Genomic DNA, 24711 nt, shown 5'->3' on the forward strand with positions numbered 1-24711 from the left:
ATGACCCTCCCCTTACACTGTGCTTTCACCGTCTTAATTATAGCACCAACCTTCCTGATCATCATGGTGTGTGTCAGTATCACATTGGCTTTGCACCATGTGAATTTCACTCAGACAGCACTCCCCCCCCCCCCCCCCCCCCCCCCCCCTAGCCCTGTTCTTCTTCAGCCTGCATAACTGGCTGGTGAAGGAAGTGATGTGTATATGTGTTCCACTCTGACAGTCGCCGTTCGTCATCGTTTTTTCAGCCACTTGCTACAATTTGAGTCGCCGGCAGTCGCCTGAAAAATCGCCTAAGTGGGACAGGACCATAAGAGGGGGGTTTTCCATGCTATATGATTCCAGAATTTTAAAGATGAGCTGTTTCTTAAGATCATAAGGAATAGGAGCAGAATTAGGCCAATTAGCCCATCGAGTCCACTCCGCCATTCAATCATGGCAGATCTATCTCTCCCTCCTAACCCTATTCTCCTGCCTTCTCCCCATAACCTCGGACACCTGTATTAATCAAGAATCTATACCACCCTCTGACTAAATAAATGTCTCATCTCCTTCCTAAAAGAACATCCTTTAATTCTGAGGCTATGACCTCTAGTCCTAAACTCTCCTACTAGTGGAAACATTCTCTCACATCTACTCTATACAAGCCTTTAACTATTCTGTGTTTCAAAATCAAACTAAAGATTAATTTCAATGCACAACTGTGTCAATGAAGAGACTTTATTTAGTGACAAACATTTCAAAATCAAAACCAGTGATCAGCACCATATACTGCAAGAATCATTAGAACAAATCCTGATTACTCATAGTAATTGGTTGAAGAGTAGAGTCATATCTTGTTAATAATTTGTTTTATATTAAGTGGGAAACTGATGCAAAGCCAAAATACAAGTTGTCAGCCAATTTATTTTTAAACCAGAGCTATGTGCAAGAACTGACATCCAAGTTGCACCTTTGAAAGTAAACCTTACCACTGTTGCAAACCAGTTCAAAACAGTATGGATTTTAGCGTGCTAGACCAAAATCTTAAGTAAATAAGACTCACTTAAGGCACAAGTACTTCAGTTAGAATTATTACATATGGTTATTACGGAAACACAGAAGAAATAGAACAGATCAACAATTGTTATTACTATCACCAAAATCATAAAGAACTCATGCCAAGCCTGCTAAACAAAGATTAAATATTTAGACCAATTGCTACCAATGCATTACAGCCATTCCGCTCTGCCAACGTCATTTGTTTGGTATTTGCATTTTATAATCTCTGGTAAACTTGCATATTAAACAATATTCCCGAATAATGCCAAGCAGAATTCTCTTAGTTCACCCAGAAATCTTTGGAATTTCCAAAATTATTTTTGAGCGAATTGGTTGTGGTTACCATTACATTTTGGGTCCAAATATCTTGTGCTCATATTCAACCCTGGAGACCCAAAAGAAGGATGCACGAGGAGAAAAATCCCAAGGTTTGGAATTATTTCATTGCACATCTCAAATATAATTATAATCACTACTATTGGCAGTTGAAGAACAAACATTCTTTGGTGTTAACTGTCAAAGGTAGTACAACAATGTGAAATCAAATTAACAACATTTAATGATTTCTGAAATGCAATACATCTAGCCACATGCCACTGGCTCGATCATTTTGTCTGACAGGTTTTGCCAGTACTTGACATTCAAAATACGTTTGCAGTAGAACAGTGAAAATTCAAGTTCAAGCATTGACTTGCATGTTAAATTGTTCAATTCTATGCTTTTCAAGCAGATTAACAAATCACACCATATTAAATATGTATCTGAACATGTACAAATACACTGCTATAAACAACATTAGCAACACAAACAACCTGCATAAAAAAGTTCATGTTTAATTGCTGTACGGCAAATACCACAGGCTGAAGTGCAAATATTTCCGTTTGACTTTTCCCTTTACCCCTAAAGCTAATGTTAGCATTTAGTACGTAAAACGCATTCCTTGTGAATATCCAAGTTTGTCCAAGTTGGGGTTGCACGCAAATTGAATCATAGGAGGTGGGCCACACATGAGAATCAATACATCCTCAGCAGCTGCAGGCAGGTGATCCTTAATCAAATCAGCATTCACATAACCTTTGCTATAATCCCATCCTAAAAACAAAAACAAAAACAAAACATTAAACAGTGAACAATTTCATGAAATATGCATCAATCGAAAGCTCTTGCATCCTCGGATCAATGACACATTCGAACCTTTAGACGGCAATTTGTTCAGTGTCAGGATAATACTGCTTAAAGATATAAAGGTCAAGGGGTGTGCCTATCTAATAGATCAGCTTGTTATTAAATCAAGCTTTTGAACTAATTTAAATTACTACACCGTAGAATTTATTATTTGCCTTGTATGTCAACCAAAGATCTTATAGCGAAGCAAGATGGGTTACTCTCACGCAAACGTGTAGTACGCTCATGGGCGGATTCATGGGTGATTATATGACTCATTTTAGCAACCAGCCTCCGCCATCTTGCTTCCCCCCAAAGATTGGATCCACAGCGGGGAGAGGGAGTGTGGGGTCCGGGGGCGGGAGAGGGAGTGTGGGGCAGCAGGGAGAGGAGGGGGGGAGACATTGTAGTGAGGGGGCAGGCGAGGTAGTGCCGGGGGGGGGGATAAAGGCCTAGTGCGTGTGAAGTTGCGGGGAGGTTTACAAATGTTTCTTATTTACAATGTTATTTAATGTCCCTTGTCTAGTCTGAAATAAAGTTCGTTATTGGATCAGAAGAAATATAATTGTGTGTGTTATATGATTATATACATTTATATAATTTTCATGTATGTGTGTTTATAAACATTTTATTCTTTAACAAGAATTAACAATGTCAATTACCCTGCGTCAATTACCCTGTCGAGTCGGGTCGGTTCCGGTTACTACAAAATCAACTCAAACACTGCTTGTGAACCATTTAAAAATAAATGATTTAAAAAACGACAATTACCAGAGTCAAATTTTATTCTTGACAAGAAGTATGAACTGACAGATTTATGAATCTAACCCACACAAACTGTTGCCCCGCAACATTGATTACACTGCGAGTCGGGTCGGGTCAGGTAGGCTCAGGTTACTAAAATGGGCGGGGAAAAATGCCCAGGATCCCCTCCATAGCGTACTACACGTCAGCCCATTGCATTTAGCAGGAGTAGCCTATCTTGCTCCACTATAAGTACTTTAATGTCAACTAGTTGGATTATTTACATGAAAAAAGAGAATCTTAATTACTGCCATTTAAAACAGAGTAGCTCTGAATAAATGCTTGCCTCAATGCAAGTAATTCCAAGAAAAAATGGGTCTTATGAAAATTTCAGCATTGAAGTATTTAAATCCCAATATGTAACAATCTAATTCTTTGAATCTCTTGTTTTAACTCATCAATTGTTCATTCAATTTATTAACTATTATCACAGCTTTAATTGGAGTTCAACTTAAATTGAAAATTTAGGAAACTTAATATTGAAATTACAAGCTAGACTATGGTTAATTTACAAAATTAAACCACATCAAAATTCTAACTCAACATGCCAATTTTTAAATATGAGTTTTTGTTTTTACATTAAGTTAAAATCTTTTTTTTTCATTTGCAATTAACTTTGGCAGGAAAGCAAAGGAAAATAAATCTGAACATTGAAACATGGATTATATCTAATTACATTTTTGTTAAACACCCTGATAAAATTAATCTCCGATACAGAAAATAAATGAAATCTACAATAGATTCAGATTCAGATTCAATTTTTTAATTGTCATTGTCAGTGTACAGTACAGAGACAACGAAATGCATTTAGCATCTCCCTTGAAGAGCGACATAGCAAATGATTTGAATAAATAATAATAAGTGTCCGGGGGGTGGGGGGTGGTGATTGGCAGTCACCGAGGTACGTTGTTGTCACCGAGGTACGTTGTTGACAACAAATAGGTCAATATGGTGGTCCATAAAAGATCACAATTTCTGCATACATTGCAGTAATTTTTTTTTGTTGCTGATTCTAGAATGTAACAAGATTCTTATATGGTGAAAGAAATAATTGAAAGCCAGCAAAGACCACTATAAACCAATACTAAAGGAGTTAATGATAAATACATTCATAACAAAATGTATTAAAAATTACCTTCAGGAGCTTTATCCACAGTAAACCACAGCTTAAAGCGATCAGGATACAGAGCTTGAAGTTCCTCCAAATCATCACGTAGCAGAATGTCTTTGTCAGTCTGACGAGAGTAAATACATTTAAGCACAAATTTGTAGCTGCTGGGAAGGACTAGGAACTGGACACTATCCCCCACAAGCAGCAAACTGAACAAAGTAGTCTGAAGTCCAGCCTGGACACTTCAAAGGGTTTTTTGAAACTATCATTTGAATTGCAAAACCATAAGCAACATTCCAATAGATAGTAGACAATAGGTGCAGGAGTAGGCCACTTGGCCCTTCGAGCCAGCACCGCCATTCAATGTGATCATGGCTGATCATCCCCATCAGTACCCCGTTCCTGCCTTCTCCCCATATCCCGACTCCGCTAGCTTTAAGAGCCCTATCTAGCTCTCTCTTGTATCCAGAGAACCAGCCTCCACGGCCCTCTGAGGCTGAGGCATTTCAACTGCTGTCAACTTTTAATCATCATCGGATGAGACCCCAAAAGACAAAGAATGAATATGTTTACTTATGTCTGTTCACCGTATCCATAACTGTTGAGAAAAAGGATGCTCCAACCTTCTAGTTATTGGACCATACACAGATGTATTACAGCATCTAGAGAGGGTCCAAGAGGTTTACGAGTGATCCCAGATTTGAACGTTTGACAGCACTGGGCCTCTAACTCACTGGAGTTTAGAAGGATGAGGGGGACCTCATTGAAATTACCGAATAGTAAAAGGCCTGGATAGAGTGGATGTGGAGAGGATATTTCCACTAGTGGGAGAGTCTAGGACCAGATGTCATAGCCTCAGAATTAAATGACATTCCTTTAGGAAGGAGATGAGGAGGAATTTCTTTAGTCAGAGGGTCCTGCATCTGTGGAATTAATTGCCACAGAAGGCTGTGGAGGCCAAGTCAATGTATATTTTTTAAGGCAGAGATAGATTCTTGATTAGTGCGGTTGTCAGGGGTTATGGGGACAAGGCAAGAGAATCTGTTTGCATGGGAAAGATAGATCCGCCATGATTGAATGGCAGAGTAGAATGGCCTAATTCTGTTCCTATTACTTATGAACATATCCATTTTTTTGTATAATGAGTAATTTTGCCTCCACGCTTTCACGTAGCAAACTCAACAACTCCACTTGCTTAAAAAAAAAACTCAACTATTCTCCAATCTTATTTCTTTAAATTTCTCTTTGTGCTGTGGTGCATGGGGCAAATAGAAAGCATCCATCAAACTCTCAAATTTGAAGTACCATAATTAAAATCTCAGTTACCACTTTCCAAACTACCCCCAACCCTGCTAATCCTTCCTCAAAAATTCTCCAGCCCTAACAACATCCATGCACATCACTTAAGAATCATCCACTGTAAGAGATTACTTGAAATGGTGACCAGAACAAGGCAGTTGTCTAGCTGTGGCTCAACACGCGTTTTATACAGTTAGGCCATGATCAACCATTCTATACAATGTTCTATTTAGTTTCTTGTGTGCCCACAGTACCAGTCCATTCATAATATCTTGCAGTTTAGGATCTGCAAATAATTTAAATCCCCCCTACCTTAAGTTTAAATCACCATTTTACAAAAAGTGAGACCAAGTACGAAGCAGCGAGTGAGACACTTCCCCAACTTACTTAACACCTATATTTCCATCACTCACTCGATTATCTACATTAGCTGCTGACGCATAAATTACACAAATTTATAATTACCACTGCTTTCAAATCCTCCATGTTTTTTTAATCTTTCCTTATCACCAACATGTCAACTCTACAGTTTTCCATTTCTGGCCTCCAATACATTGACTTCCTTTGCTAGTAGTTGTCTCTTTTCTGGAAGTTCCTCATACTCAATGTTCCTAACCACCACTAAATGGAAGCCTGTTCTACTCTGAGCAAGTTTTTGATCACCTGTTCTAATGTAGTTTGTTGATTTGCCACCAGCTTCTATTTACATTGAAGCATCTTGTGATACAATTATGTTCAAGACACAACATGAATGCAACCTTTTGAAAAAAGGTGACAGAATGTCCTATTTAAGGCCTTTTTAAATTGACCCACTTGTTTCACTCAATACCTATATTACTATAATATTACAAAATTGATAATATTAAAGTCTAGAGATGGAGAGATCCACAGATAGTTAAGGTCAAAGCAAGGCCCCAAATAGTTTCCATTACATGGGAATTAACAATTAGCAAATTAGTTTGCTGCATTAAACACAATAGTCGATGTTAAATAGTTTTCACTGACTAACATTCAATGTAGGAGAAAGTACCAGCTGAATAGTCAATACAAGGATTTTGTTGGTTTGGAAAAAACAGAAGCGGGAGGATTTTTCATAATTTCACAAGGTGTTCTTCCCCACCATCTTCTGCAACCATTAGAATAGCAAGTACAATGTTTAACTGGTCAATTCTGCATAGAGCCAGATTTTAAATTAGACTTAATATGGAGACTTGGTACATATTTATGATTTCACATTTGCACAAAGCTGCACGTTTAAGCACTATAGTAGGATTTAAATATCTAACACAGACTAGAACCATAAAGTGCAGTGCTGAAGATGCTATTTTAGACAGACTGTGTCTAAATTCAGTTAGTATAAAGTTATTCAATCACACTATTGAATAGCAAACAAATTCTTCCAGAATGTGAGCCAATATTTGTTTTCCCAACAACAAAATAAATTATCTTGGCTCATTTAGAGGTTTAGAGATATGGGCCAAACACAGGGAAATGGGGTAGCTTTGATGGGGCATCTTGGTTGGCATGGATCAGTTGGGCCTAATAGCCTGTTTCCATGCTCTATGACTGTGCACAGTAAAGTTCGCCAAATAGTAGCAGCAAAGTGGCTGCCACATTTGCACTTCTACAGCTCAAATATATCTGCTGTGCAAGATCCTTTGCTTTATCTGATTAGTGCTTTAACACTTAAATAGCAAGACTCCTACAAATAACATACACAGGGAACCTTATTTCATATTATATAGCAAGCTGGAAAGAAAACTATGAAAATTTAAGCCAAACACCGTGGTGGGGTAACAACGGGTCAGGCATCATTGCTGGAGGAAATGGACAGGTGACATTCGGGCCACCTCTTTCTTCAGACTAATTGTGTGTGTGTGTGTGTGTGTGTGGACGACTGGAAAAGAAATGGGGGTGGGACAAAGCTGGCAAATGATAATTCTTTAAAAAAGATGGTGTTAGAGTAACTCAGCGGGTCAGACAGCAACTTTGGAGAACATGAATAGGTGATGTTTTGGGATGGGACCCTTCTCTAGACTGCGCATGTGTGTGGGGGAGAGGGGGAAGAGAGAAAGGAGAAAGAAAGCTGGAACAGAGGAGAGACTGGACAAAGCATGGCAGTTGATAAGTAGACAGGCAAGAGGGTTTTTTGATATGCAGATGGTTGGAACAAAGGCCTGAGATTCAAACAGAAGGTGCGAGATTGGCTACTCGGGCGGGGGCGGGGGGAGGACACACGGCGATGACGACGTCTTTACAGTGCACAAAGTGGCTGGTCCATTTACAGTTCAAATGTATCAGCTGTGAAAGATTCGCTACTTTATCTGATCAGTGTTTTAACACTTAAATCACATAGGTCTGAAGAAGGGTCTCGACCGAAACGTCGCCTATTCCTTCGCTCCATAAATGCCTCACCCGCTGAGTTTCTCCAGCATTTTTGTCTACCTTTGAATACATAGGAAATAGTTTAGATTACACACTTGATTTGCAAAGAGTAAGTAGCAGATAGTCGAGTCGTCACGATCCTTTGTGATAGCACGGATCAACTGCAACATTGGAGTAATACCTGCAGAATAAATAAATACAAGTTAGTAAAATCGACAAAATAAAACCTTGCTGCCAAATTTATACAGTCGACAGTTATGACTCATTTTAGCATCTGCTTCAATATTCTGTACTGTTTGAACTCATTTCCAGTTAATGTATTTTAATTCCATTCCACAATATTTAAAATCAAATGTTAATTTGTTTCTTCCTTCTCATGCAATTACATTCTGCTTGATAACATTGTATACTTGCTCTGTCATACAGGTAAAAATTGTATGTTGTGTTGTAGATGCTGTGGAGATGTGACTTGTTTTCAACATCTCCAATAGGGAAGGGAAACAAAATTAGACAAGGTTCAACTTCCATTCTAGTGACAAGCACGTGACAAGTACATGTACCCTCCATCCCCATCTCACATTAATACTATCACCACAATTCATTCTAACAAAAGGATCTTGGGAAAATAAGCACGGAAATGGGAAGGGGGAAAAAGGTTAGCAAATGGGAATTTCAGGAGACCCTGGAGGCCGAGTCTACACTTGGTCTCACCGATATACGGAAGGCCACATCAGGAACCCCAGATGCAGTGGAGATTAGAAGTGCACGAACCTCTGGCTCACTTGGAAGGGTTGCAGGGGTCCCTGGATGAAGGCAATGGAGGTGGTATAGGGACAGTTTCACCTCCTGCAGTTGCAGGGGGAGCGCTCTCTACGGAAAGCAGAAAGCGGTGGAGATGGGAAGATAATAAGTAGGAAGGAACTGTGGATGCTGGATTAAACCGAAGATAGACACAAATTCCTTCTCTCCAGAGATGCTGCTTATCCCGCTGAGTTACTCCAGCTTTTTGTGTCTATCTATGGGAGATAATAAGTGATAGTTGTAGTGGGGTGGGGTGGGGGAACTGGAAGAGGTAGAGGTGGGTCAATTTCGATAAGTAATTTTATATTTGTACAATACACTACGATCATTGTGAAATTTACTCCACAGATTTACATCAAATTTGGATGCCAACTCACAAAGCTCCAGCTGCAAAGTCATTTTCACCTACCAGATCCACCTGCAATCATGCCAAGTTTTCTTGCACATCTTGTTTCTGGTGGCGATTTCTTGTCAGACTGGATACTAAAATCACCTAAAAAAAAAAAAGAACAATTTTGTTGAACTGCCTCTTTACCACCCAATGCTTGATGTCACAATACAAATTAAATATGTAGTCTCAATTATACCAAAGAAAGTTCTCTGCATGAGAACCAAGTTTTGCTTTGACTGATAAAGATGGCTTTGCTGAAAGGTTTGAGGTTTGCTCGCTCAATTATAATGACACTATCAAGTTAATAAAGTTCATGTTTCACTCTGCTAAATAATTAACCTCAACTGGTATATCTGTTTCACTTTGCTAAATAATTTACCTCAACTGGCTAAAAGTATGGCACAATAATGGGTAGCTTCAGAGCATTTTATGCCAAGACCAATGACCCCAGATCCTGATTGTTCCTTAAAATACAAAATGAGATATGCAGTCATCATGCTGCCAAGTTCAAGAAACCCATCCTAAACTGAATCACATCATTTATGAAGGAGAGCTAGAGTGCATCTCTGTTAAAGGTATCAGTTAGCCAATGATTTGAAAAGGCAGGATAATTAGAAAACATGGACTTTCAACCCTAATAAAATGGCTAAGAGTTTGCTTACAGTAGTGGCCTTTCTGATGAAGGCTTTTAATGCCCTTTTGACTTGGGTGATGCATAACCATCGGACGATATGAACTTAAATAGGCACAAACTGTACAACATTCCTGACATTGCAGAGACCTGTTTAAACTGCAAATCTCCAAATGACAAAATAGTCAAAAGAAAGTGACTACAGCTTCAACTGAATTACTGAAAGGAATTTATTATACTGCAGGACATGGACTGGTAACATTCGGGCAAGACCCTTCTTCAGACCAATTATTAAAATGTGCTGAGAAACTCATTTTCATTCCAAGGGGAACTGATGGATTGCAGGGTATTTTGATTTGAATTTCCCCCAATAATTTAAAATTCTAAGATTCAAGACAGATTTAGAAACAGCAGGCAAAAGGGAAACATTTTCCCACAAAAAGCATGAAAAATTAATAAATCAGATTGCCGATCGAGCACATCAAAACAAAGCCTAAACAAATAAATGGAGCTGGGATATACAGCAGGCTTGATCTCACTGTACAGTAGGAAGAATGCCAAAGTCCACCTAGTTTCAATGATGAGCAGCACTGAAGATATCCTGAGATGAACCAAATGAAACCAGAGCCACCCTACATACTGACTACCAGCAGACTGCACAGAGCTTAGTCTTTCCACCCACAGTTGAGGGAGGTGTCACCCTAGACTAACCTGCAGAAAATGTTGGTTTGCAGACAATGACTTAGAAACATAGACAATAGGTGCAGGATTCAAGTTTCTGGATCATTGGGACCTCTTTTGGGGAAGGTGCGACCTGTGCAGAAAGGACGGGTTGCACTTGAACTCAAGGGGGACCAATATCCTGGCGGGGAGATTTGCAAAGGCTACTGGGGAGACTTTAAACTAGTATGGTTGGGGGGAGGGACTCAAATTGGGAAAGCTAGCAGTCAGTGTGTGAAGCAGGGGGCAGAGAATGGTAGCACTCTGACCCAAAATGTAGGGGAGAGAGAAGAAAAAGAAAATAATCAGAGAATAAGAGAGGGTGGGTTTCTTAAATGTGTATATTTTAATGCTAGGAGCATTGTAAGAAAAGTGGATGAACTTAGAGCCTGGATTGACACCTGGAAGTATGATGTTGTGGCGATCAGTGAAACATGGTTGCAGGAGGGCTGTGATTGGAAATTAAATATTCCAGGATTTCGTTGCTTCAGGTGTGATAGAATTGGAGGGGCAAGAGGTGGAGGTGTTGCATTGCTTATCAGGGAAGATATTACAGCAGTGCTTTGGCAGGATAGATTAGAGGGCTCGTCTAGGAAGGCTATTTGGGTGGAACTGAGAAATGGGAAAGGGGTAGCAACACTTATAGGGGTGTATTATAGACCGCCAAATGGGGAGCGAGAATTGGAAGAGCAAATATGTGAGGAGATTGCAGATATTAGTAGTAAGCACAAGGTAGTGATTGTGGGAGATTTCAATTTTCCACACATAGACTGGGAAACACATTCTGTAAATGGGCTGGATGGGTTGGAGTTTGTAAAATGTGTGCAGGATAGTTTTTTGCAACAATACATAGAAGTACCTACTAGAGAAGGGGCGGTATTGGACCTCCTGTTAGGAAATGAGATGGGTCAGGTGGCAGAGGTATGCGTTGGGGAACAGTTCGGGTCCAGTGATCACAATACCATTAGTTTCAATATAATTATGGAGAGGGACAAAACGGGACCTAGGGTTGAGATTTTTGATTGGAGAAAGGCTAACTTTGAGGAGATGCGAAAGGATTTAAAAGGAGTAAATTGGGACAGTTTGTTTTATGGGAAAGATGTGGAAGAGAAATGGAGTACATTTAAAGGTGAAATTTTAAGAGTACAGAATCTTTATGTCCCTGTTCGGTTGAAAGGAAATCATAAAAATTGTAAAGAGCCATGGTTTTCAAGGGAAATTGGACACTTGGTTCAGAAAAAGAGGGAGATCTACAATAATTATAGGCACCATGGAGTAAATGAGGTGCTTGAGGAGTATAAAGAATGTAAAAAGAATCTTAAGAAAGAAATTAGAAAAGCTAAAAGAAGATATGAGGTTGCTTTGGCAAGTAAGGTAAAAGTAAATCCGAAGGGTTTCTACCGCTATATTAATAGCAAAAGGATAACGAGGGATAAAATTGGTCCATTAGAGAGTCAGAGTGGACAACTATCTGCAGAGCCAAAAGAGATGGGGAGATATTGAACAGTTTCTTTTCTTCGGTATTCACCAAGGAGAAGGATATTGAATTATGTGAGGTAAGGGAAACAAGTAGAGTAGCTATGGAAACTATGAGGATCAAAGAAGAGGAAGTACTGACACTTTTGAGAAATATAAAAGTGGATAAGTCTCCAGGTCCGGACAGGATATTCCCTAGGACATTGAGGGAAGTTAGTGTAGAAATAGCAGGGGCTATGGCAGAAATATTTCAAATGTCATTAGAAACGGGAATAGCGCCGGAGGATTGGAGTACTGCGCATGTTGTTCCATTGTTTAAAAAGGGGTCTAAGAGTAAACCTAGCAATTATAGACCTGTTAGTTTGACGTCAGTGGTGGGCAAATTAATGGAAAGAATACTTAGAGATAATATATATAAGCATCTGGATAAACAGGGTCTGATTAGGAACAGTCAACATGGATTTGTGCCTGGAAGGTCTTGTTTAACTAATCTTCTTGAATTTTTTGAAGATGTTACTCGGGAAATTGATGAGGGTAACGCAGTGGATGTTGTGTATATGGACTTCAGTAAGGCCTTTGACAAGGTTCCTCATGGAAGGTTGGTTAAGAAGGTTCAATGGTTGGGTATTAATGGTGGAGTAGCAAGATGGATTCAACAGTGGCTGAATGGGATATGCCAGAGAGTAATGGTGGATGGTTGTTTGTCAGGTTGGAGGCCAGTGACGAGTGGGGTGCCACAGGGATCTGTGTTGGGTCCACTGTTGTTTGTCATGTACATCAATGATCTGGATGATGGTGTGGTAATTTGGATTAGTAAGTATGCAGATGATACTAAGATAGGTGGGGTTGCGGGTAATGAAGTAGAGTTTCAAAGTCTACAGAGAGATTTATGCCAGTTGGAAGAGTGGGCTGAAAGATGGCAGATGGAGTTTAATGCTGATAAGTGTGAGGTGCTACATCTTGGCAGGACAAATCAAAATAGGACGTACATGGTAAATAGTAGGGAATTGAATAATGTAGGTGAACAGAGGGATCTGGGAATAACTGTGCACAGTTCCCTGAAAGTGGAATCTCATGTAGATAGGGTGGTAAAGAAAGCTTTTGGTGTGCTGGCCTTTATAAATCAGAGCATTGAGTATAGAAGTTGGGATGTAATGTTAAAATTGTATAAGGCATTGGTGAGGCCAATTCTGGAGTATGGTGTACAATCTTGGTCGCCTAATTATAGGAAGGATGTCAACAAAATAGAGAGAGTACAGAGGAGATTTACTAGAATGTTGCCTGGGTTTCAGCAACTAAGTTACAGAGAAAGGTTGAACAAGTTAGGGCTTTATTCTTTGGAGCGCAGAAGGTTAAGGGGGGACTTGATAGAGGTTTTTAAAATGATGAGAGGGATAGACAGAGTTGACGTGGAAAAGCTTTTCCCACTGAGAGTAGGGAAGATTCAAACAAGGGGACATGACATGAGAATTAAGGGACTGAAGTTTAGGGGTAACATGAGGGGGAACTTCTTTACTGAGAGTGGTAGCTGTGTGGAATGAGCTTCCAGTGGAGGCAGGTTCGTTTTTATCATTTAAAAATAAATTGGATAGTTATATGGATGGGAAGGGAATGGAGGGTTATGGTCTGAGCGCAGGTATATGGGACTAGGGGAGATTATGTGTTCGGCACGGACTAGAAGGGTCAAGATGGCCTGTTTCCGTGCTGTAATTGTTATATGGTTATATAGTAGGCCATTCGAGCCTGCACCGCCATTCAATATGATCATGGCTGATCATCCAACTGAGTATCCTGTACCCAAATCCTGTATCTCCCAGAGAACATCCCAATTCTTAACCACTGGACAGCCAATAAATTAACACAAGGATCAAGGTGTAAACAATATTCCTACTTTGCTCCTAATTATTCAATCAACATTGCCAGGATCTGGAAGGAATATTCAACCTCAATCTTAAATTCCACCCTCAAAGATATAGCTGATCGAAAGACACAAAGTCGGCTCAACCTAGGCAATAACTGACTGGCATCTTGAAGCCCTACTTTGATTAAATAAAAGTCACGCAAGACAAAGAAACCCATTAACAACCAGGTGATCACGGGAAAGGTTCCCCATAAAGCTCTCCTTGGAGAAACAACATTGACCTATTTACTATAGTCAAAATGGGCTGCTTTTGACAATTCTACATTTTCAATGTCATTAATAATGAAGCATTCCGCATCAACATCTTCTAGGTTTGGCAAGATCACCAATATTAAGCAGCTGAACTGGAAAAACTATATCAAGATTGTGGGGATTGTCTGCACAAAACTTAGTATTTTGACTCGGTCTGACTCATTTTTCCACAAAGAATGAAATGAAAGAAGGGTGGGGGGGGGGGGGTTATGTGGAGATTAGGGTTTCAATTATTAACACAAATAATCCTAAATTAAAATCTGACAATTATAAAGCTACCCTAGCATCGAATAGTTTGCAAATATCACCGTTTCCATTATAAAGGAGTAATCCACCCGGCCCTCTGAAGTGAATAGTATCACCAATCTTCATATCTTCCAGGTACTGAGACATTTTTCCACCTTCAGGGAATTTAGGATGCACTCCTTTAAAATATATCTGCAGAAAAAGATCAACCTTTGAGTTTAGACACAAAATCCAAATGTGGTGTCTATTATGAAGATAAAAAACTAAAATTCTATATAAGCAGCAAGGCCAAAGAGCTAGTTACTCCATATATTTCAGGTTTAAAATCATGGTTACAGAAAAATAAATGTGAAACTGTACTTTAACGTGGGACCATAATTTAATCATGATTTAAAATAAATACATATCCTGGATATCAGAGGTTAAATATTTATGTATTGCGATTGCATGGCAACAATTTTGGTTATATCACAGTTCATAAGTCAAAGAGTCTTATACCCTTCGGTCAGACTTCTCCATACCGGCCAACATGTCCCACCCACACGAGTCCCACCTACCTGTGTTTGGCCCATCTATCTATCTTCCATCTATACATAACTAAAACTCTGATCTTGTTATCTTCCGCTTTGCGTGGTCTTTTTATTTGCACAATAACGGTACGCGATACGCTTACTCACCGTTCTCCTGTGCTGCGAGTGCACCAGGTTTCGTTCCGATCGGTGGTCTAATGTAAAAGTTAGCGAGGTTTAAAAATCTTTAAAAACGCGCATGCGCAGATCGATCTCTTCTCCTGTCAGTCAGCGCTGCGTGGCTTGGTCTTTTCTCCTGTCACTCCGTGGGATGGTCTGCCCCTTCCTGCGCCATCAAGTCTTTACTGGAGCTGAAGATGGCCGGCGGAGGTTTCCAACTGGACACAATTTTTCAGAGGGACCGGAAGGGGGCGCAGCCCGGCGTGGGAGATGTCGCCAAACGGAAAATCTGATCCCGGCGGAGAATGTCCAGTGCCCCCGCTGTGCGTCCCCTTCGCACCATCAGCTCCAGCCCCTTCCCCTCTGGTCCCCCTCGCTAGCTCCTGCCCCCCCCCACCCCAGTGACATCCCCCTCAGCCCACAACCGCCGTCTTTTCTCCGAGCTCTCTCCCCTCTCCCCCCCCCCCCCCCCCCCTGAAGCCGTCACCCTGCCCCGGCTGCAGGTCACTCCCCCACTGGACCCCGACAGCCCCAGCCTGAAGCCGTCCCCATCCCCCGTCTGTAGGACACTTCCTCCCCCCCACACCTGAAGCCATGCGCTTCCCCCGGCTCCCACCTGAAGCCGTCCCGTCCCTAGCTGCAGGTTACTCCCCTCCGGTCCCTGCCTAAAGCCGGTGGGGGAGCAGCAACGGTAGGCCATGGCAGTGCCAGGCCACGACAGCCCCCGCCTCAAGTGCAAGACCCTCCCCACCGTCCCCGCCTGAAGCCGCCCCCCTCCCCCGGCTATAGGACGCTTCTCCCCCCCCCCCCCGGCCCCCGACAGTCCTATCCTAAAGCCGTCCCCCTCCCCCAGCTGTAGGACGCTTTTCACCCCGGCCCCCCTCCTGAAGCCGCCACCCCCCCCCCCCCCAGGCCCCTGCCTGAAGTCGTCCCGTCCCCAGCTGCACGATGCTCCCCACCGGTGTCCGCCTGAAGCCAGTGGGGAGGCCGCGACAGCCGTAGGCTACGACGCGATAGGCAGTGGCAGAGTTAGGCAGCGGCAGTGCTGCCCCCCTGCGTTGGGGGAATGGGTGAGTGGTGGCATATTGCGTTGGGGAATGGGTTGCGTTGGGGGACCAGGCCTCCTGTGTGACTGGGACCCAATGGGTCCCACTCTAGTATCCCTCTAAACATGTCTTATCCACATACCTGTTTAAATGTGGGCACTGAAACTTTCCAAAATTGTCGCCCTTTTTCCAATAGCATTTTGATTTAGTTACTCTTAAACAATGCAAGCTTAACTGCTTATTATGTGACAGAATGCTATTTGAAATAATCTCCCATGATAAAATAATTTAAATAACTTGAGAACAAGGTAAAATAATTACCACCTTGGGGAAAGGGTGATATCAATTTGATTGGCAGCTAATCTAGAGATTCCATTGGGCAAAAGACGGTCAGAGTCCACGTTGTTGATTTTCAGTGCAGCCAAGGATGTTCACAAAATGTAGAAGATTGCCTATTAAAACCACTATGGAACATGTTGTCTCTCCCAACCTAAGCAGTGATTTACTCCAGGGAGATTATCGATCAAACTGTGTTGGTGTTTCATGTTTCATTGGATTTACAAATAATGTGGCAGTTTCATGTTTCATTGGATATACAAATAATGTGGCAGCTTATTGATTTATCTTGTGCTACCTCCGAGGAAGAAACCTGGAAGCATATGCAAGTATCCTATCCAGGTTAGGCTGCATGCAATTTCCTTCGGTATCACCCTGTACCTCAGGTGCAAGTAAACTCAAATTTATTTAGTAAACGCAGATTGCCTAGAGAAGAATCCAGGAACAGAAAAACAAAGTTTATAGCACTCACCAAGGAAAATTCTATTTGGTATTTTGCAAAGGTTAGCCAAATGAGAATAAAATGTATAAGGATCTTTATTTTTAATTAATGATTGAAAAGATTATTTAGTTTATTTAGATTATTTAGGGTTACTTTCTAATTCTACTTGGCTACGGTTAGGTTAGAGAAAGTTAAAAAAAAAAAAAATTTGGATTACATATAAATTCGCCAGTAAGGAAAGTGAATGAGGAAATACGTATTACCTTCACAACTAAATCCACATAGCCCTTATCATCATCAGAGGTAACTGGAGTATATGGTCGCACAACTAGGTTTCCATCAATTCTGGCAGAAAGATACACATGTTTTCCTGCAATTAAATATTCAAGATAAACAAATGCTTAAAATGAAGATCATAATTGAAGTGAAATCATTATGTATCCCTGATATTAGGCTTTTTTTACATCTTGAAGGCCAAAAGAAAACAATTTCCCTTCCCATCTGGTTAGATATTGGTCTAAAAACCATACAAAACTGACAAACAAGCAATTTGTTGCAGAAACAAGTAAGGTGGTTCAATAGCAGTAGGTGTGAGTGGCAAAGCTTCGATAGGCAACTCAAAATGTGGGATGAAATATTCAAAGCCCTATGCATGGTTTCATTTATTTTTACTAGTTATCTAAATCAGTGGTTCCCAACCTTTTTTAGCTCATGGCCCGCTTGGGATCTTTTAATTTTTCTGTGTGCCCCCCCGACATTATTAGCGGAAAAATGTACTTCAATATTATATAATACTTTCCATAAAAATATCAGTGTCTATTAATTGCACATATATTCTCTTTTATTCTATTCCACAAACATAAAAAATATTTAAACTACATAGATTTAAATTTATTAGAACTGAAATTTAGGAGGCAACAGGGTGGTAGCTCTGTGCCCCCCTTCATTGAACCTGTGGCTCCCTAAATCCCCAAAATTTTCTGTGCCCCCCCTGAAATTCGCCATGGGGGCCATATGGCCCCAGGTTGGGAATCGCTGATCTAAATGACATTGTAGGCAAGGTTTTTTTATTCTCAAGAACCCATAGTGAGATTTTTGTATGTCTATGTTTAACTGAAAACCTTTACCAAAATGTCTCAAATCTGAGCTTGGGATATGCATTGGATATTAAAACGTCTTTACTTGCAATGCAATTCTAATGCACTGCTTGACAGGCAATAAAAGCAAAGCAAACAAAACAAATGCTGGTAATGATGCACTGTTTAGACACACTAAGTAATAATGCATTAACAGCAGCAACTATTGCTATCTTCCCTTGATTAACTTTCTACCCAATAAATCCCAACATCAACTAGGCCATCAGGAGCAGGATATTTTTCATCACAAGGAAATGTCAAGAGTAAGCCAATCAAGCTACTCCCATGAACTCATAATGAATAATGCTATTCAAAGTGAATTTTACTTACCCACAGGCAAACCAAGAATGTGATCGGCTGATGGAAGTGCAAAACGAAATCTCCTGGTGTCATGACTCACAACCTGTTTTGAAAGCAAAACCGTGTCAGTATTTTACAAATTTATTAAGTATTGAAAGGCTGAGTACTCAAAGGGTATATTTACCTCCTTATCTATCAGTCGCAGAGGGTACTTCTCATTAGGATCTTGCAATGTAATTTTTGGTTTCTTTTTTTTGGACAATACATAATGTCCTACAACAACTCCAACTGTTGTTAAAAATACAGCGCCTAATGCAAGGAGCACACTCGAGGTCTGTAAGACATGAACAGTACTTCAGAAGAACAAGATAAAGGCACATATTTCGCTAAAGTCTAAAGCCCTGGTACAAATTGGTTCAGATATTACATAAAAGCAGGAGTAATCCAAAACATTGCCCAAAATTAAGTATTAGACCACTATAAAGATCACAAATGTTAAAAATGAATACATAGTTCTATGCAAACATGTGATTTTTCTTTGCCATTAACATCTCAACCTATTTGAAATAAGTACTGCAATTGCGTAAGACAAGAATACACCAAGGATTTTTTGTTGCGTTCTCCAGAGGACTTCAAATGCTTCTGCAAACAAAGAACCTCTGCCAAATGGCCCACATAAGCGAACATGAACTGTTGAATCCTTTAATGATTCACAATGCAAATTCTTTATTGCCCTGAAGAGTCAGATATGGTAAACCCTGGCCATAATATCAAGTCATTGTTAATAGCAAAATTAGTATCCAAATACAGACAAGCAGCTGAGTCCCAAAACATAAAATACACATAACTAAGCTATCTCTAACGTTACAGAATAAAACTAATAGTCCAGATTTTGAAAGCCGTGGAGAAATTGTAATGTTACTAATTTAGGAAAGCTACCGCAGACATCAAGCTATATCTGATGTAGATTTCACTTCCAAAGAAGTTTCAAGCATGTTCATCCTTTCAGTCTAGTAGCTCTGCTACCAAATTGAGCAGCTTTTCACATTAAAGACATAAACAAACCAAGACAGAAAAATGATTTCACAGATTAAATGGACAGAACAGATTGAGGGTTGTCTATGTAAAGAAAAATAAATTCTGAATGGTCAGAGATCACCAAGTAAAATATTATTATGGATAATTTAAAATTGATTAGCATCTCAAAGCTTAACGTTTTAGAATATTTTTACTCCAGGACTAGTTCATTAATAGTGAAATGTGCAGAAGCCAGGCGGCAGGAGGATCCCAGTAAGCCGAGCCATATCTGACGGGGGCAAGAACCTGCCAGGAAGCCCCAGTGTGTCCTCTGCAGACTGGAAACTCGCCCGGAAGACCCAGTGTGCCAAATAGCAGGACGCAGAAAGACCCGGCTGACCGCGGCCTGTAGAGGGAAAGCCACGGAGCCCAGACCCTGTTCGTCCCCTGAAACCCAGAGTATCGTAGAGGAGGGAGCCAGCAACGACAGTCGCAAGAAGCAACGCTGGCAGGAAAGTGATCCTGGGTCCTACCTCCCACACCCCCTGCAGGAAGGTGGCCGGGCGAGAGGTGGAGCTTCAGCACGCTGAATGATCTGGGGCTCGCCTGCATCGGGCGCAACTCCATAAGACTTAAGAGTGTGGACTGGACTTCTGGAAATGGTGCCAAATCAGGCGATTCAATAAAAATGTCAGCATGTTTTGCACGTGTCAATAAAGTGCCACTGAACTAGTCAACCAGGTTGCCATAGGTAAGATGAGAAAGTTAAGATTTTTCTGAAAAACTCCAAAAAATACAACAAATCCAAAACAAAAACAGAAAATGTGGAATATATCCAGGTCAAGCTACATTTGTAAGAAGAAAAAGTTAACGTTTTAGATTGTTGCCCATTTGTCAGATCACTTGAAACTTTGATTGTTTCAAAACAGTTTGAAAAACAACCTCTCACCCTCAATGTCAGCAAACAAAAGAGCTGGTCATCGACCAGGTAGCAGAATGAAATACATGCTCTAGTCTGTAAAAAGTGCTAAAGTGAAGATGATTGAGACCTTCAAGTCCTTAGGTATAAATATCAACTAGAATTTGTTCTAGTCCAACCACATTAATATTATGGCCAGGAAAGCATGCCAACTTTGAATTCATCAGAATACTACAGAAATCTAGCATGCGCCCAATGACTTACCAATTTCTACAAGATACACAAAGGTAGGCAAAAGTGCTGGAGAAACACAGCATCTATGGAGCGAAGGAAATAGGCAACATTTCGGGCCGAAACATTTCTTCAGACTGAAATAGGCAACGTTTCGGGCAGAAACCCTTCTTCAGACTGACGATATCTCTACAAGATACACCGTATCGAATTTCTACAAATACCATTTCTACAATACATCCTAACTGGAGCATCACAGCTTAGCCTGGCTACAAGAAATTGCAGTGCTGTGGACGTAGTCCAAACTATCACGCAAACCAATTTTAATTAATCTTTTCATTCATTATAAATGTTTCTCCACTCAGAACCCATTGTGCAAACATTAATTTTCTATAATAGGATTTGTTATTTTTAACTATTTAGAATGTCTGCAAAATTAAAACAAAAAATAGAATGGAAAAATATTCGAGAACATTTTCTACTCTACTTGGCTGCACCTTACACAATTTCCATGCCCAAGTATGTTAGGCTGATGCCAAGAGACAGCATTAGCTGCTAGTTATTCCACTGACATTTAAAGACTCTGAACACTAATAGCGTGCTGTTGACAATTGTCAATGTTCAAACATCTTCTGATGGGAAAATGTGGAGTCCTGCACACAGCTGTTGATCTCAGGTTAATTTCAACAGGCCAATTTAATGTAAACTTTCTGACTGGCTGATTGAACATATTGCTGATGTTTTATTTGATGCCAATGAACCAAAATGCAAGGGAGCACCAAACTGAACTGCTGATATCCAGCTAGTGTTTTTGCATGACCTTATCTCCACAATGTCAACTATCAGGTTACAGCTCACTTGTAGTTCATCAGTTTATTTCCTAATATCTTTCCAACGTTAGGATAAATGACTTGGATCGGCAATTATTATTTTTCTGTGCTATGGCCAATTGAGATGCTGCTACTTTTGATAAATCTTCTGATTATAATGTGTAATAGTTTTAACCCTGAAGATAATCTTGCAGGTGGTTCTTTATTTACTTTAGCAATGCAAATTACAGCATTGATGTTTACAGGTTGTTGCAAGAATTTATAAGGGTTCCATCCTAAGAACGGTTCCGTCCCAACTTCGAACATTTCTAGAAAAACTCTTTCCCCAGGACATCCAAAGAAATTTAAAGAGGCTGAATAACAGAATCACCATTGGTTATGAGAGTGTGCATGCTAATAAGTCACAAGAGCTCATGTACAAAAGGAGGAGAGCGCGGCCCTGGGCAGCGAGGAGAAGGAGTGTGCGGCCCGGGGCAGCAAGGAGAGAGAGTGTGGGGTCCGGGGCAGCGAGGAGAAGGAGTGCGGGGCCCGGGGCAGCGAGGAGAGAGAGTGTGGGGTCCGGGGCAGCGAGGAGAAGGAGTGCGGGGCCGGGGCAGCGAGGAGAGAGAGTGTGGGGTCCGGGGCAGCGAGGAGAAGGAGTGCGCGGTCCGGGGCAGCGAGGAGAAAGAGTGCGGGGTCCAGGGCAGCGAGGATAAAGAGTGCGTGGTCCGGGGCAGCGAGGAGAAGGAGTGCGGGCCTGGGGCAGCGGGGAGATAGTGTGGGATCCGGGGCAGCGAGGAGAGAGAGTGTGAGGTCCGGGGCAGCGAGGAGAAGGAGTGCGGGGCGGCGTGGCAGCGGGAGAGAGAGAGTCCGGGGCAGCGGGGAGAGGGAGTGCGGGGTCCGGGGCAGCGAGGAGAGAGAGAGAGAGCGGGGTCCGGGGCGGCGAGGAGAGGGGCATAGGAGGTGGGCGGGGGGGAGGGGACATTGTAGTAAGGGGGCAGGCGAGAGAGTGCCGGGGGGGGGGGGGGGGATAAGGCCTAGTGTGTGTGAAGTTGCAGGGAGGTTTACAATGTTTCTTATTTACAATGTTTCTTACTTAATGTCCCTTGTCTAGTCTGAAATAAAGTTCATTATTGGATTAAAAGAAATATAATTATGTGTGTTATATACATTTATATCATTTTCATGTATGTGTGTACATAAACATTTTATTCTTTAACAAGAATCAACAGAATTATGAAATAACATAATTATGAATCTAACCCTATATCACGCACAAAAAATCCCCCCCTGTCAATCACCCTGCGAGTCGGGTCGGTTCCGGTTACTACAAAATCAACTCAAACACTGCTTGTGAGCCATTTAAAAAGAAATGATTTAAAAAACAGTAAAAAAGACAATTACCAGAATCAAATTTTATTCTTGACAAGAAGTTTGAACTGACAGATTTATGAATCTAACCCACACAAACTGTTGCCCAGCAACATTGATTACAGTGCGAGTCGGGTCGGGTTAGTTAGGCTCAGGTTGCTAAAATGGGCGTGGAAAAATGCCTATGATCCCCTCCATAGCGTACTACACGTCAGTACATTGCATTTAACAGGAGTAGCCTATCTCTGCTATAGGATCGTTGTCGGTGACTGCCAATCCCCCCCCCCCCCCCCCCCCCCCCCCCCCCCCCCCCAGACACTCCTCCCACAGGAAAAAACACTATGACTGTATGCATGTAATTTATTTATTGAAATCGTATGCTATGTCCCTCTTCCAGGGAGATGCTAACTGCATTTTGTTGTCTCTGTACTGTACACTGACAATGACAATTAAAGTTGAATCTGAATCTTTGAATCTGGTCAAAATATTAAACAAAAGATATAAAGCTTTCAATCTATTTTCTACACAAAGGTAGGAAAATTAGTAACAGGGAAAATTATGGTGATTGCAGAACCTCCGCATGGACAGGATAGGCTAAATAGATCATGCCATAGAAAAATTAAAAAAAGCTGCGAACAAAAAATTATTATATACAAATAACAATCAAAACATCCAGTCCTCCTCAAACACACTCTTGGAAATTCTATACCTTTTTAATATGGGTTTAAATTTAGTAACAGGGTTATTATTTCTATTAGTTTACTGTCAGTAGCCAACTATAAACACAATGGAAGCAACCAACAGCTCTAGATTATTAATATCTGAAGCATCATTCCAAATAAAGGCATTGATCCTTACATCATCACATTTTCCAATTTGTTCCCAAAATAATGCCTTGTAGCGGTTTAGCTGCATTCTAAAACACTAGACATGTTACTAACTACTCTGGCCATGTATATTTATCCAAACATTAGCTCCCAATTTGCCCAAATAGGGCTACAGGAAAAAAATTTCCAGTACACATTATTTAACCGTCCTATTCTCTTCTCTCAATTTGTCACGTGTAGATATCCACCCTGCCCCACCCCACGTGTAATTCGTAGTCCTCGTGTACTTTTTAACCAAAGATACTAGAGGAGCTCCTCTGGTATATTTGTTTTTAATTATTCGACATGCATTCTCGACCCCGCCCAACCTGACTCCCGACCCTCCTTCCTTCAATGTCCAGCTCCCTACATACCTTCCACCCTACATACCTCCCTCCCTTCAATTCTCACCTCACTTCCCCCTTCCTCTTCTTCTCCCCCTCATCCCCCTTCTCTCCTCCCCCCTCCCTCTATCCCCCTCTCCTATCCCCCTCTATCGCCCTCTCCCTCCTCCCTCTCTATCCCCCTCTATCCCTCTATCCCCCTCTCCTCCCTCTATCCTCCTCCCCTCCCTCTATCCTCCTCCCCTCCCTCTATCCCCCTCTCCTCCCTCTCCCCCCTCTCCCCCTCCCCCTCTCCTCTCTTCCCTCTATCCTCCTCCCCTTCCAACCTCCCTCTAAATAGAACCCTCTCAATCCGGTTCTATTATGTAAAGAAGCAACTGAGCTTCAAGCCGTGCCGCTGGCACCTCAGCCCCCGCGGTCTGCCTCACCAGTGAGTACGCCATGACCGAGCTCCCGCACCGGCGATCACCAACCACCCCGACCCTTCCCTCTCCCACAACGCCCCGCGAGTGCTGCACATGCGCATTCACGCCCGGAGAGAGCCGGCACCAGAGATACTGGAGGGAGCAGCTTTGGCCGGCGGTGGCTGCGGCTGCGGCAAGTAACTGCATTGGCATGGCGCCTGTAACCCGCCCTCAGGTTCCTGCTCATTTTCACCTCTGGTAGCATCTGGGGGTCGAGGATAAGTTGCTTCCACTACTGTTTCTGACCGTCAGCGGTTGTGGGGAGAAGGCTGAAGAATGGGGTTGAGAGAGAGAAATATAGATCTAATCTGGCCTAGCAAATGGAGATTTTAAAAATCAAGTCTGCGATTTATCCCATCAGATAAAGCATAAAAAGAAGTTTAATTTGACACCTAATTCACTTTCATATCTTCAGTATTAAAAAAGGTTGTGGCCATTTTCATACTTGGAAATTAGCATCTTGTTCCCTATTGATTTTCCATTGACTTAACACAAAAGC

The 24711-nt window shown here is 41.5% G+C and overlaps 1 protein-coding gene across 1 annotated transcript; it reads right to left on the bottom strand.

The window, feature by feature from the left end:
- Positions 1-706: 706 nt before the first annotated feature.
- LOC129708635 (NADH-cytochrome b5 reductase 1-like) lies at positions 707-24319 on the bottom strand. Its single transcript, XM_055654511.1, has 9 exons — positions 24177-24319; positions 18376-18525; positions 18222-18294; positions 17019-17125; positions 14305-14434; positions 9015-9098; positions 7900-7985; positions 4145-4244; positions 707-2133 (listed from the first exon to the last, which is right to left on the bottom strand). Exons 1-9 carry the CDS (start codon positions 24189-24191, stop codon positions 1961-1963), a joined length of 918 nt encoding a protein of 305 aa, XP_055510486.1. The 5' UTR covers positions 24192-24319; the 3' UTR covers positions 707-1960.
- Positions 24320-24711: the final 392 nt, after the last annotated feature.

The sequence above is a fragment of the Leucoraja erinacea genome, chromosome 24 (genome assembly GCF_028641065.1).
Source record: "Leucoraja erinacea ecotype New England chromosome 24, Leri_hhj_1, whole genome shotgun sequence".
NCBI lineage: Eukaryota > Metazoa > Chordata > Chondrichthyes > Rajiformes > Rajidae > Leucoraja > Leucoraja erinaceus.